The 13,171-nt window shown below is 33.4% G+C and overlaps 1 protein-coding gene across 2 annotated transcripts; it reads right to left on the minus strand.

Moving 5' to 3' along the window:
• Nucleotides 1–723: 723 nt before the first annotated feature.
• On the minus strand, nt 724–5,221 carry LOC120202029 (nudix hydrolase 23, chloroplastic-like). Of its 2 annotated transcripts, XM_039202516.1 has the most exons (8): nt 5,072–5,162; nt 4,920–4,994; nt 3,406–3,537; nt 1,992–2,068; nt 1,653–1,788; nt 1,422–1,562; nt 1,256–1,314; nt 724–945 (listed from the first exon to the last, which is right to left on the minus strand). In XM_039202516.1, exons 2-8 carry the CDS (start codon nt 4,992–4,994, stop codon nt 885–887), a joined length of 681 nt encoding a protein of 226 aa, XP_039058447.1. In that variant the 5' UTR covers nt 5,072–5,162; the 3' UTR covers nt 724–884. The 2 variants fall into 2 exon arrangements, with proteins under 2 accessions (XP_039058447.1, XP_039058446.1); XM_039202515.1 differs by having other exon boundaries at nt 4,920–5,221.
• Nucleotides 5,222–13,171: the final 7,950 nt, after the last annotated feature.

Here is a 13,171-nt window from a genome sequence, read left to right on the forward strand (position 1 = left end):
TGTATGTTACTTTGTCATTACCATGTATTTATATAAATTCTGATGTTTTAGTAATTTTTACTTTATAGAGATTTTGAGACTTCTGTGTAATCATGTCATAATTTCAGTGACATTTGATAGTCCGAGCAACTGAAGTGAAGCTCATATACATTTGTTCAAATCAATTTTAAAAAGTAATTATTATTATTATTGTATTATATGTGATCTATATTAATTACAGAGTTCATGAATCGAAATACCTGACTCACATCTTAATAGTAAAAAAAGATTCATGGGACTCACAAAGGACTTTTTTTTACTCGTACCAAATTCTAACCAAAAGAATGAAGCTATATCCAAGTTTTTTTTTTTTAACTTTTTCTAGCTATTATTTCAGTGTATTGGGAAATCACTTGAACAATAAGCAAGAATTTTCGAGTCTTCCAATCTCAACCCCATTGCTTTAGAAGACGATATTTGCAACGTCCAACATCGTACATAATATATTCGATATGAGCTACACAGTTGTTTCCTCCTGAAACTTTTATTCCATAGACATCAACTGAGTGCTCGACTATATCTCAGCAATGGGCTGATAACTTGTGCATTCTTCATGAAAATGGGATGCCAGAAAGCAGAAGAAAAATCAATGTTCAAAGTGCAGCAAAATACAGTGAATTCAATAAAAATTTAGGCCCGAGAATCTGGATGATGACTAACAACTCGAAAGGATAAGAGAATTGTAAGAAGAAAAATGTGATTTGTTATACCAATCGAAATCAATATTGTAGGGATTTACTATTTCAAATGGAAGATACAGCACCAAACAAAAAGGTAAAAACGATTTCAGTTGCAAGAATTTCGTACTCTTTGACAAGATGTGCGAAACGGAACTCAACCATGACTCAGACCTGCAAATGATAGTCGAGGGTAAAGGCACGGATATCAGACGGACCAGTCCCAAGCCTGCCAACAAACATTAGAAGTAAAACAAACTCATGAGAGAAATCTTCTCAAAAATCAATAATAAAAGCAATGAGCAATGATCAAAAGAGTGCTTCTCTAGGTGACATCAAACTGCAAAACAAGCCAAGTCAATAAGGTTCAATTGGAAAAACCTAAAATTGAATATTTTGACAAACACCAGAAAACAGGTTTTCCTCCCTATTTCGCATTTATGCATTCAAGATGATAAATGAAAGTTCAGAAACTAAATTTATCTTTCCTTGATGAGCTTTGCAATGGTGGCAGTTTAACAAATAAAAAACTGAAATACCTTTTGTTAATGGTACCATAGTGAAATTTTACTTTCCCAGATTTGACGTCTTCAATGTACTGCACCAACAGGTGGATATACAATTTGTTAAAATTTAAGCTGATAAGAATTGTTAAACAAATTCTAACAAGATTTAGTTTTATGGAAAGAAATAAAAAGTTCATACCAAATTCAAAGTAATAAAAATTGAAGAAAAAGCTAAAAAATCAAAAGGAATATTGTCCAGTTCGAAGAGAGAGCACTCGGATGATTCTGGTCCGGGTGAAAGCTGGGGCTTCTTCAGCTTTGCCAAGAAGATAACATAAGTCTGACCCAAAAAAAAACAAAGCAATGTAGATTCACTGACATCGCCCTTAAATGCACATGAAATAAAGCAATAAAGAATGTTTCTTCTAACTTGTCCAATATGAGGGATATCCAGTTGTGAAAAAGGCGAAATGACTTCCACTTCAGCACCTGCCTCTTCCCATGTTTCCCGGATTGCCCCTTCAGCAGCAGACTCTCCAATTTCCAGGTAACCCGCAGGAAGTGTCCTATGTTAATGCCATCCAATCAACTCAAATATTTGTAATGGCCATTAGGATAATAGAAACTAGCTACTTCAAAAGAAAAGCAAGTGCGAGTACTCCATACTTCAAATGCATAATTAGTCTCCTTTTCAAACAAATATCGAAGATGAAGAGAAAACGATATTCAATCCTTTCCTAAACCAAATCCCAATCATTCAAATACATACCAAAGACCAAAAGATGGTTCAATGTTCCGCTTGCAAAGTAGAATCTTCCTATCATGCTCAATGAGGCAACCCACAACCTAAAGGGACCAGTTTAGAAAACAGATTAAGCATAAAATTATAATCATAGAACAATCGTAATTTAAAGTCTGCAACAAAAGTACAAATTAGTAAGGGAAACGCTGAATCAGATTGGAAACTGGCATATATTCAAAGTATTATTTTCTCAACTAACCTTCCAAAATAGAAAATGATACCTACCATGACCTCAATGCAAGTGCATTATTTCAGAAAACTCTAAACACATTCCTTTCGTTGATAACTCAAAATCCTGGAAGGGACGACCTACTGAAAGTCCAGAGGATATCACACAAGTCTGAAATTATCAAGAACCTGAACCGAAATCTCCTCAAAATTAATATCAACTATGACTGGATATCCATCTGTCAAATTTGAGAAAATGGTCAATGGATTGCCACATTAGGAAGCAACCATGAAACTTGTAGATACTAAGTGCTTAATGGCTATTTTAAAATCAATGGGTGACTGGATGAACAAACAGTTACACATTCCAACTCCTTGTTCTCCCAAGAGATTTGAAGTTGTTCAAAATAATTCTGAACCTGGGGAAAGGAGATTTGTCATTGAGAGTGATGCATGCCTATGTCCTTGCTTACTCTGGTTAAGAACAAGTTGTCAGTTGATGATTTCATATGAAACAATTGTGGCATAGATGATGGAAATTATTTACATGAAGCTAGGGAGCATATTTTAACTTCTGTAGCCTGGTTCGAGCATTTGAAACTCTTGGTAGAAGGTGCTCCACCAGATGCTATTTTTGGTGACATTCCACATACTGAGTTAGAAAAATCTAAGCAACCTAAGTCAGCTAATCTTTCTGTCTTAAACAAAAAGGGATGAGTAAGAATGCAACATGCAACCATTGCTGCTGTGATGAGGGGACAATAAGATGTTGCTGAAAAATCAGATAAGATGTATCAGCTTTCTAAACCTAAAACAGAGGTTTATTGAACAAGTGTTGGATGTGAAAGAAACCAGGCCTAGAAGGGGTAATCAAGATAGAAGATTTTTATGAAATGGCTAGGGAAACAAGCTAGTGAAAGAACTTGGATTGCCGAAGAAGAGCTGAAGCGGTGAAACTTTTCTTGCCAAAGTTGACTTTCCCAAGCTGGGAAAATGACACAAGAGCTTTTAAATATTTATTATTTCAATTTTATTTATAAATTAGTAGATATATATACTGGACTTCTAACTCATTTTTCAGCCTTATTTATTTCGATTGCTTCGGTCCTCCACCCCACCCCACAGAACACACACACTCACACATCACAAAGACTTAGGCAGAAACTTTCCATTTGGCAAACAACAAGCCACATTTTAATTTGCAATAACATACCATTATTGGATTTTGATAGGCAATTTTTCCACAAAGGGTGCAAACGGCTCTTATTTTCTCTTCTCCAGCAGGTATTTCATGCTTTGCTGGGCCACCACACCACTGGCAGAACTTGATCTTAAGAACATTTCCCTGTAAAATGATAAAGAAAACAACTATGAAAAATGCCAAGAAAGAATTCATCTTTCAGTGTATCGAAGAAATTTATTTTACAATTGTCTTGTACTAAAACGAGTTATGGATGGCATCACACTTCAAGTTTCAAAAAATAATACAACTATGAAAGAGGAAATCAAATTTTCTAGCAAACTTAACTTAAAAATAAAAATAAAGAAAAATCAATGAATACTGAACAGTACAGTACGTAATATATGAATTCATTTCATTCTGTTCCCTCGAACAAAGTTAAAAACTATAAGATTCTTCTAATGTTGAATTCATAATGCTTAAACATTCTGAAAAAAAAAAGCCTGCATGACTGTCAAACAAAGTGAACTATGTTTAGCAAAATAACCATATACGGAACCCAAAAGGAAAACAAAAGAAAATTGGAAATGTTCATAACAACCGCTAAATAGCAAGACATTAGGACAATCCACAGATGAATACATAGAGGTATGCAGGTCACTTTAAACTTCCTACAAGCTGCATTGCAAGCACTATTAAAAAATAAAAATAAAAAAATCAGCGCAGCCATTTCAGGAAAACCACGTTACATTAATCAAGTTTTGGTGAATAAGACAGAAATAATCAAACATAAAGCGAGATTGATGAACGACAGTGCATATAGACAACCGGAGGGGGGGCTTATGAACTTTGTAAACAACATATCAACATAAAAAATCAACTGAAAATTAAGTCTTAACAAGAAAATGTTTCTAAAAAACAACTAAATTACAGTAAATCTAACATAGAGAACTTTATTTGTATCTATAAAGCACACAAGAGCTGTGAAAAAAAAAGTATCTTAACTTTAATGTTTAATCCTTCATCATAATGCAAAATCAAACAAAAGTTAAAGCTAAAACCATAAAAGCAAAGAATTCACAAAAAGCGTCCAAACTCAACAAGGGTATCCTAACTCAATGTGGTTCTACGAATTCAAACCCAAGGGCTGAGACAAACAAACAGCTATATGCAATTTGCTTACTTATAAAATAAAATTCTTAAACAAATTTTGCCTTGTACAAAGAATCATACAATTTTTATCATAATTTCAATTGAGATTGACCACAATATTATGATTCCAGATATGATAAAATGCAAACCCATAATCAATATTCCAGATAAAGTTGCTACAAGATAAAACCATATCAACAACGTAAGGATTTTAAACCCTAAAAACACAGTTTACTTTTTTTTTATTAAATTTTATTTATAATCACATGCGCAGCATACTACTACATAAAAGTAAATCACTGAATTAATTGCTCAATTACAAAAAAAAATCTACTTTTTCTATCATAACATGTTCAATAGACCACCCAATTCACAATTCCAAAGAAAATACTCACAGCTGAAGGAACTGCAACGGAAGTAGAAGAGGGAGAAGGGGCATCTGAGTTGGACTGGGACTGAGTCGAAAACATCTGAATCAATCTAAAAGATTGAGATTTGGGAGCTGAGTTGCAGCTTATTTTTGAAGAAATGAGAGAAAACCCATTACCAGAATGAGGCTTCTTTAGTCTTTGGGAGATAAACCCAGATGAGCAACCAATAATTTGTAAAGCTTTTATCATTACGAAGTTAAAACGATGAAAATAAAAAGGGAAATAAAGACCGGAGGAACGAAGGAAGAGGGAGGAAATTGAAAAGAGATAAGATTAAGGAATGGGATATTTTTGGTATTTCAGAGGATGATGATGATACTGAGTACGTAATCCTATCAATGGAGTACGCCTTGGTCGATGATGTTTAATGATTGGGTCAAATAATAACACTCTCTATATTACTATTTTTTTTAATTAGATGTGTATTTTATCAAACTAGGAATTATATATACATTTGTGTTTGATTGGGTTGAATACAAATTTTATCTCAACACTCTCTAAATTATTATTATTTTTAATTAGATGTGTATTTTATCAAATACAATTAGGAATTATATATAAATTTGTGTTTGATTGGGTGGAATACAAATTTTATCTCAAAAGACAATGTGCGAGTTCAATGATGGTGATGAATAGTGAAGTACAAGTAATTTGAAAGAAAGAATGTATAATTGGGAGGAGGCGCACGTTTATGAAATGCTCTCGGCACATGATAGTGGGTCTATTGTTCGTCGTTTTTTCCTACTTCTTTCGATATTCATGATTTCTCGGCTATTCTTCCTTTTTCATGTTAAATTTTGTTGTAGATTTTATATTTTCTTGAGCTTTTTCCTTAAATTCGTTTGTTGAATTGATTGGAGGAAGCTGTTTGAGGCGACTCAGAGCATGCCCTAAAGTTCTTTAGAATGGAGATTTGTGAGGGTAATGTCACTGTTAAACCGTCGACCGAGGTCCTAAATAAAGAAATTACGTGTTGAAATTTCTTGTTTGTCACTCAATTTCTTGGTCGTTCTCTCAATCTTGGCTTGCTAAAGCGAATTGTTAATTCTTTGTGGAAAAAGCTAGGTGACATTGAGGTGCGCATGGGTGAGATAATCTGTCTTTCAATTCATCAATGTTGTGGTACGAGACTGGGTTCTGAAAAATGGGCCATAACATGTGCAAAAGACGCCGATGATTATTAAAAAATGGGAGCCAAATTTACAAAAGATGGAATTTAATTTGGATCGCTTTCATGTTTGGATTCATCTCTCATAGGTTCCACTAGAGCTGTTCACTTCGAAGGGCGTCAACAACATTGTCAGTGACTAGAGGAAGCCTCTCTACATGGACAATACTATGACAACTAAGAGTCATCTTTCCTACACCAAGGTATACATAGATGTTTCTCCTGATTTTAAAATTCCTCGTAATATAAATGTTGTTCTCGGTAGTGGCTCTATTGTTTCTACTGGTATCTATGTGCCTTGGTTTTCAGCTCATTGCTTCTCATGTTGTACGTTTCTGGATTATGATAATACTTGTCTAAAAAGATAAAGGGATTAAGGGGGTTGATTTGAATCTTGAGCAAGGATCTACTTTTGTTTCTGTTCTTGAGGGGACTAAGGTACCGATTGTTGATTTATACTCATCTCCTGGTGAGACCTTAGGGACTGGTACGACTATAGACTTGCAAGATAACGTTAAACCATCTGGTCCTTCAATTGGGGAATATGTTGTTAAAGTTTATAACTCTTACGTTGGTAAGGAATGTTGTCTTGTGGATGTTGAATTGGGAAAAGAGGTTACTCCAGCATAGGTTTTGAAGAAGAAGGATCAACAACATAGTTTGGGAAAGTCATCTAAAGAGGTTGGGGCTGCTTTTAAAAACAAGTTTGATGCTTTGTTGTTGGTGGATTAGGAAAATTTTCCATTGGTTTTAGATCCTCAACCTAGGAAACCTAGGACCGTTTTTCTTAGTGTAACCAATTTACTTAATGATATGCGTGGGAAGAAACGAGAGAAGGTCGAGAAGAGTGGTGCGATGACTGGTCTGATTGGAAGTTCATCTCTTAAATCATGACTGTGTGCTTTTGAAACATAAGGGGATTCAATTCTCCCTTGAAACAAGTTGTTATCGAGAATAGGTTGAATAGTTTTAATATATATGTTTCCCACCTTTGGAGACTCGTGTGAAGGGGAAAAAAGACTGTTATTATAAATAGTTGTTTTGAAGAATGAAATTTTGTTACTAATTACTCTTGCGTTGGTAATGGTCATATATGGGTGTTGTAGAGGAAAATTCATTGTTTTAGTGTTGGTCTTGTCTCTGATTAACTTGTGTCCATTCAATGGTGCTAATATTATGATTACTGTTGTTTACGGCACTAACAATGGGGTGGTCAGAAGATCACTTTGGAATCAATTGAAGCTTGTTAATAACGGTCTTGGTTCTTCTCCTTAGATTGTCAGGGGAAACTTTACTGTTTCAATTTGTTCATCTAAGTGTTCTAATTTCAACGGGGCTAGCGCTCTCAATTTTATACGACGGATTTACGAGAATATATGGAGGACCTTGATCTTGTCGATCATTCTTTCCTTAATCCAATTCTTACGTAGTCTAATAACTAAGATGATGGTTATATTTCTAGAATGTGGAATCGTATCCTTATTAATTCTATTTGGGTTATTTCTTTGTCAGCCTCTTACGTGAAATTCATTGTTCTGGGAGAGTCGGATCATTATCCCGACGTGGTTTGGCTTGATAAGGAGAAATAAACGACCAAATCTAAATTTTTAAAATTTTAAGTTAAGCATCCAAAGTTCATTAAGATTATTAAGAATTCTTGGCTTTCCTCGACGTATGGTAGTCCTATGGAGTTTTTTTTTTCTTTAGTTGAAAAGGTTAAAAGAGAGCTCAAAGCTTTAAAAATGGAGCATTTTACGGATATTTCGTCCAAAGTTAAAGAGAAAAGGGTCCAGATTGAATAACAACGTTTACTAAATTTTAGGAATACTAGTGTTGGTGGGATTGATTTAGAGATGAGACTTAAGGGAGAGGTTTTGAAATTGGTGCAGGTTGAGCATTCTTTTTATAGACAGCATGCTAAAATTTGCTGGCATCAAGAGGGGGAGTTGAGTACCAACTTTGTTCATGATTTTGTTGTTATTAAGCAGAAAAAAGTACGATCCAAGCTCTGGTGACTGAGGAAGAATCTAAGCTGGATTCTTTTGATGATATGTCCTAAGTAATGGTTAATGTTTTCACTAACTTGATCGGCAGGGCTGATTTTGAGGTCAAAGGTTGTTTTAAGGAATTACTTGAGAAGTTGCTCCAATATTGTTACCTGTTGATGCGAGTAACCTGTTAACGGGGGCAGTGTCATCTGAAGAAGTAAAGTAGGCCATCTTTAAAGAAGGAGATGATAAAGCATTCGGATCAGAGGATTGTACTCCTTTGTTTTTTAAGGCTACCTGATCTATAGTTGGTGGTGATTTTATAGGAGCAGTTAAGCACTTCTTTGAGTCCCTGTCGCTCCTTCATGCCTTCAATTCCACTGCTTTAGTGTTAGTCCCTAAGACTCATAACGCTTGTAGGGTGCTTGACTTTTGGGTCGATTACTTTCTACACTATTGTGTACAAATTATTACTCGGATTTCGGTGGATCAGTTGGAAACAGTTTTCCCTAGTATGATCTTTACTAGTCAATTTGTCTTTTTGAAATGTAGAAATATAATGAATAATACCTTATTTGCTAGAAAATGGTTGTGGGCTATGCGCATAAATCAAATCATTTTCGCTTATGTGAGCGCTTAAAGTTGATTTGCAGAAGGCTTTTGATAGCCTTAGTTGAGACTTTATTTTGACGATTTCAGAGGCGATGAGACTGCTAGGGATATTTAGAGAGTGGATCTGGGTTTGTTTAACTATGCCTCAATTTTCCTTTGCTCTCAATGGCAACCTTGTGGGGTTTTTCAAAGGAGCCAGTGGAGTTAATCAGTGTGATCTGCTTTCTTCCTGTCTCTTTATTCTATGGATGAATGTGTTATCCAATTAACTTGATATGGTTGCTAGTCACGGTATTTTTTCCTTTAACCCTAAGTGTAAGAAAATTTGGGTCTGTTTCTGCAGCAGCATAAGAAAGTCAGATATGCTAATAATCAAAATGAAAATCAAGCTTGTACGGTTTTAGCGTGGAATACCAGAAAGAAACAACGAACCTAATTGATTAATTCGTACCATGTAAGGGAAGACATTACCAACTAACTGTGATTTGTTACCATCTCAGTTCTTTTCTTCTATTTTTTGTTTGAATTCCCTTAGATATTATACTGCCAACCCCCGTCTTCCTGGGCATTCCCCAGTTCAGAAGTTGAACTTTTGGCTGGTTGGTGTGGGTAGGAAAAGGGGTCATTTTTTAAAGTGGAATAAGTTCTTGCAGTTCGCTGGTAATCTAAAAGTTGTTTGAGAAAATTGAAAGGTGGCAGACTCAAGGAGATTATGAATCAGATTGTTTTTCTGGATCTCGATATCTAGCTTGTTTCTCATCAGTTTTCTTTCCACTTTTGCCACATGGTTTCTGTTGTAAAATTAGTGCCATACGAATTTCTAAGGTGGTTGTTGAAATGTTTCTTTCCTCTGTTGGATCATCCGTACACTTTTATGCCTTCAGATTGTTTTCTAAATACTTCATTGTTGAAGTTGACAATAACATAAGAAATAATCAGCTCACGACATGAACATAATTAGCAACTAATGCACTGACCAAAGGTTTGGAATGCTCATTTCATGCCTCGAGGAAAAGGGAATTATTATACCATAGGTTTCTTTTATTTTGAGGAGCTAGAAAATGGTTTCTTATGGTAACTCAAGTGTATCATATCCATACTTTATAGTAGCTATGCGATTACCCTTTGAGTTTTTTTTTTTTTTATCTTTCTCGGTCCACATATTATGACTTTCCCCTTGATGATCATCTTGAATGCTTTACGAATGTCTAGTGTCGGATCTAAAAATTTAAAAATTAATGTCTAAAATTTCAATATTCTTTATTTTTAAAAAAGTTATGTAAATTTCTTTATTTTTCACTCTTAACATATTAAATTAAATTTAATAATTTTTCCGAAATAATATGTATGCAGTTGCTCCCATGGAGGCTGCATGTATACTCCCCTGCGTATGCACATAAACTTTGAGAGGTTAATAATTTGCATTATGAAAAAGTCAATACATTTTTGTATTGGTATTTATATTTTAGTCATATTTAAAATTGTGCCGTGTCCTATGTAGTCGATCTACGTAGATTGCAATTGCAATAAGTATGAGTAAAGCAATGAGCATTAGGGGGTGTTTGGTTCAAAGATTGTGGGATTCCTATGGGATGGGAATCTCATATTCCCATGTTTGGTTAGCCGGGAATCTCATTCCCGGTAATGTTTTATTACCAATAGTAAATTTTTTGGGGTATATTACCGGGAATGTCATTACCTCCCTTCCCTTAGGTATTGTAACATTACCGGCGTTTTGGACTAAAATTCCTTTAAATTTTTATTTTTTTTCAAAAAAATATCATTCTTCTGTCATTGAATAATAAAAATTCTACGAATGTTAAATTATAAATTTATCCTTAAATTATTTTAGATTTACAAAAAAAATCTATAATTAAAATTTTATATGAAGTTCAGGGGTTAAATTTTTTTTTACCCTTTCATTAAACCTTTTTTATATTTTTAATTTTGTAAAAAAATTATATAAATATTATGAATTTAATTTTTTAAAGAAAATATATAAATATTTTACAATTTGTAATATTATACAAATATATAATAAAGACAATTTGGCCAAATATATATTCCAATAATCTTTTATTCCTTTAACCAAACACGATAATCTTACATTTCTGCTAAACCAACCAAACACAAAATACAACATTCTCAGTAATCCTATTCCCTGATAATCTTTTATTTTCACTGATAATTTTACATTCCGTGAACCAAACACACCCTTATTGTGTTTGCAGATAATAAGGGACACTGCTGGAATACCTGAAGTTCTGACTAGGTTGATGGCACCCTCGACCAGCATGCCGGAAGCAAACCCTGAATATGAGAGCTAAGGCATGTGTTTTTTGTTTCTAATAATTTTGTTCAAGATGATTCCATTATCATAAATGTAAATTGTAGTCGAATAGTGCTTCAAATCCTTGAATGTTTGTAATAGTTTCAATTCTTATTTGTTCATGATCTTCATAACTAATTGATGACACATACACACCCCTGCTTAAACTTAAGATCTCTAGAGAAAAAAAATATTCACTTTGACCACAAAGGTCACTTGGTAAATTTGTTATAAACAAATTATTGGTCGTTAAATATAAGATAGAATAGTAATGTGCTTTGGTATAATTTATAGTAAAAAAATCAATAAATTAAAATATAGTTACAAACAAATTTTTTAATAGTCTCTGGACGATTACAAGATAATATATATTTCTTAATCAATTGACACCTCTAGGGAGAAGTCCGTTTGGTTCTATAAAATATTTATTGTTTTTTCTTTTTTATTTAAAAAATAATTTTCATGTTCAGCTTCTTGAAAATTAGAAAATGTGTTTCGTAACATAAATGAAAACTTGAATTTAATTGATATATAATTTTTTAAGAGGGTGAATAATTATTAAATATTTAAATTAAAATATAATTATTTAAAAATTTAACATGTGAATTATCCAAATATAAAATAATAAAATCGATGAGAAATTTCATAAAAATATTTTAATTTATAATAAAAATGTAATGTTAATGTATATTTGACAATAATTAAATTTTAGAATAATTCGAAAAAATATTATTGTACGTAAGAGAACACCAAAGTGTCATTAAAATAAAAATATATTTAGTAATATTTAAAACCTTCAAACTTTTGGAAAAAAACTAGTGTAATCCTGGATTTTTTTTGCACTAAATGTAATTCTTAAATTGAGAAAAAAATCTATCAAATTCTTTAATGATACATGCATCACAAGGTTCACATCAAAGGAAGAAGTAATAACTCTTCCAAATGATCCACTCGTCCAAGCTTTGGAAAAGAAGATCAGAACAGCATCAGACTTGCGACGACTTTTTGAATGGGATCCTGATCTTATTTGGTCGACATGTCTTCTGGAGATACAACCGTCGGTCTCTTATCTTTCCAACGGTTCTTGAATCGCATCAATCCGATATCGGGAACTCAAGATATGGTCATTTTACTGAAGACGGTGCATGCAGGAAATCCTATACGGGATTAATACGTTATTTTGTAAATATTACGAATTTTCAATATTTATATTGATTATTTGTAATATAACTTAATATAGGATGATGCATTATCTTTTAGGATTAGATTTATTATTTTATTAGGAATTAAGGTTGGGTTAAAATATTATCTTTAGTTATTATTATTTTATTAGGAATTAGAGTTAAAACATGTTTAGTTTATTATTATTTTATTCATTAGTTATTTAGGACCTTTAGAACTCAGCCCCTATATAAAGGAGGCTTCATTCTACTTTGTAAATCAGATTTCTTTGATTAATAATACAACGAGAGTTCGTTTTTGCAAGTGCTGATTGCCTTGTGCCTTCGAAGCTTCTTCTCCTGGAGTTCTTTCAAGTTCTTGTGAGGGAGATTAATCTTCACACTCCAATTTGCCTTTTCATCGCGACTAGGAGGGTTGGTTAGAGCCATTTATCGTGTTTGCCTTTTTATTGCGACTAGGAGGGCTCGATAGGACACTTATCCATCTATTTTTCCACAAATCCATCCGCACCATCAATCATCTTTACCGTTCACCTTCATAAGGGAGATCTTTTGATTTCTTTATTATCTTATTTCATCTTTTATTTATTTATCTTTTGTTTATTTTATTCTAATCGTGTTATCTTGATTCCAGCACATAAAAGAAACCCTAAACAATCCTAGCGACTGCCGCCACCTTCCCATATTCATCACCTTTATTCTTCATCGAGTCTAGAGCTTTCTAGGTTTGATTCTTCAACAAGAGCAACGTTCATCAATCCGCCACCGCTTCCCTATCAATTGGTATCAGATTTGGGCCGATTCTTGGAAAGAAACAAGCAATCTTGCTTGTTCTTGCACACAAAATTGTCAAGGTACCCCAACGGAGCTAGTTCACAAAAAGATTCAGCGTTTCAGGTTCTTTTTATTTAATTTTAATTTAGATTTAAATCCTTCTT

Source organism: Hibiscus syriacus, unplaced genomic scaffold, assembly GCF_006381635.1.
Source record: "Hibiscus syriacus cultivar Baekdansim isolate YM2019G1 unplaced genomic scaffold, ASM638163v2 tig00008145_pilon, whole genome shotgun sequence".
Taxonomy (NCBI): domain Eukaryota; kingdom Viridiplantae; phylum Streptophyta; class Magnoliopsida; order Malvales; family Malvaceae; genus Hibiscus; species Hibiscus syriacus.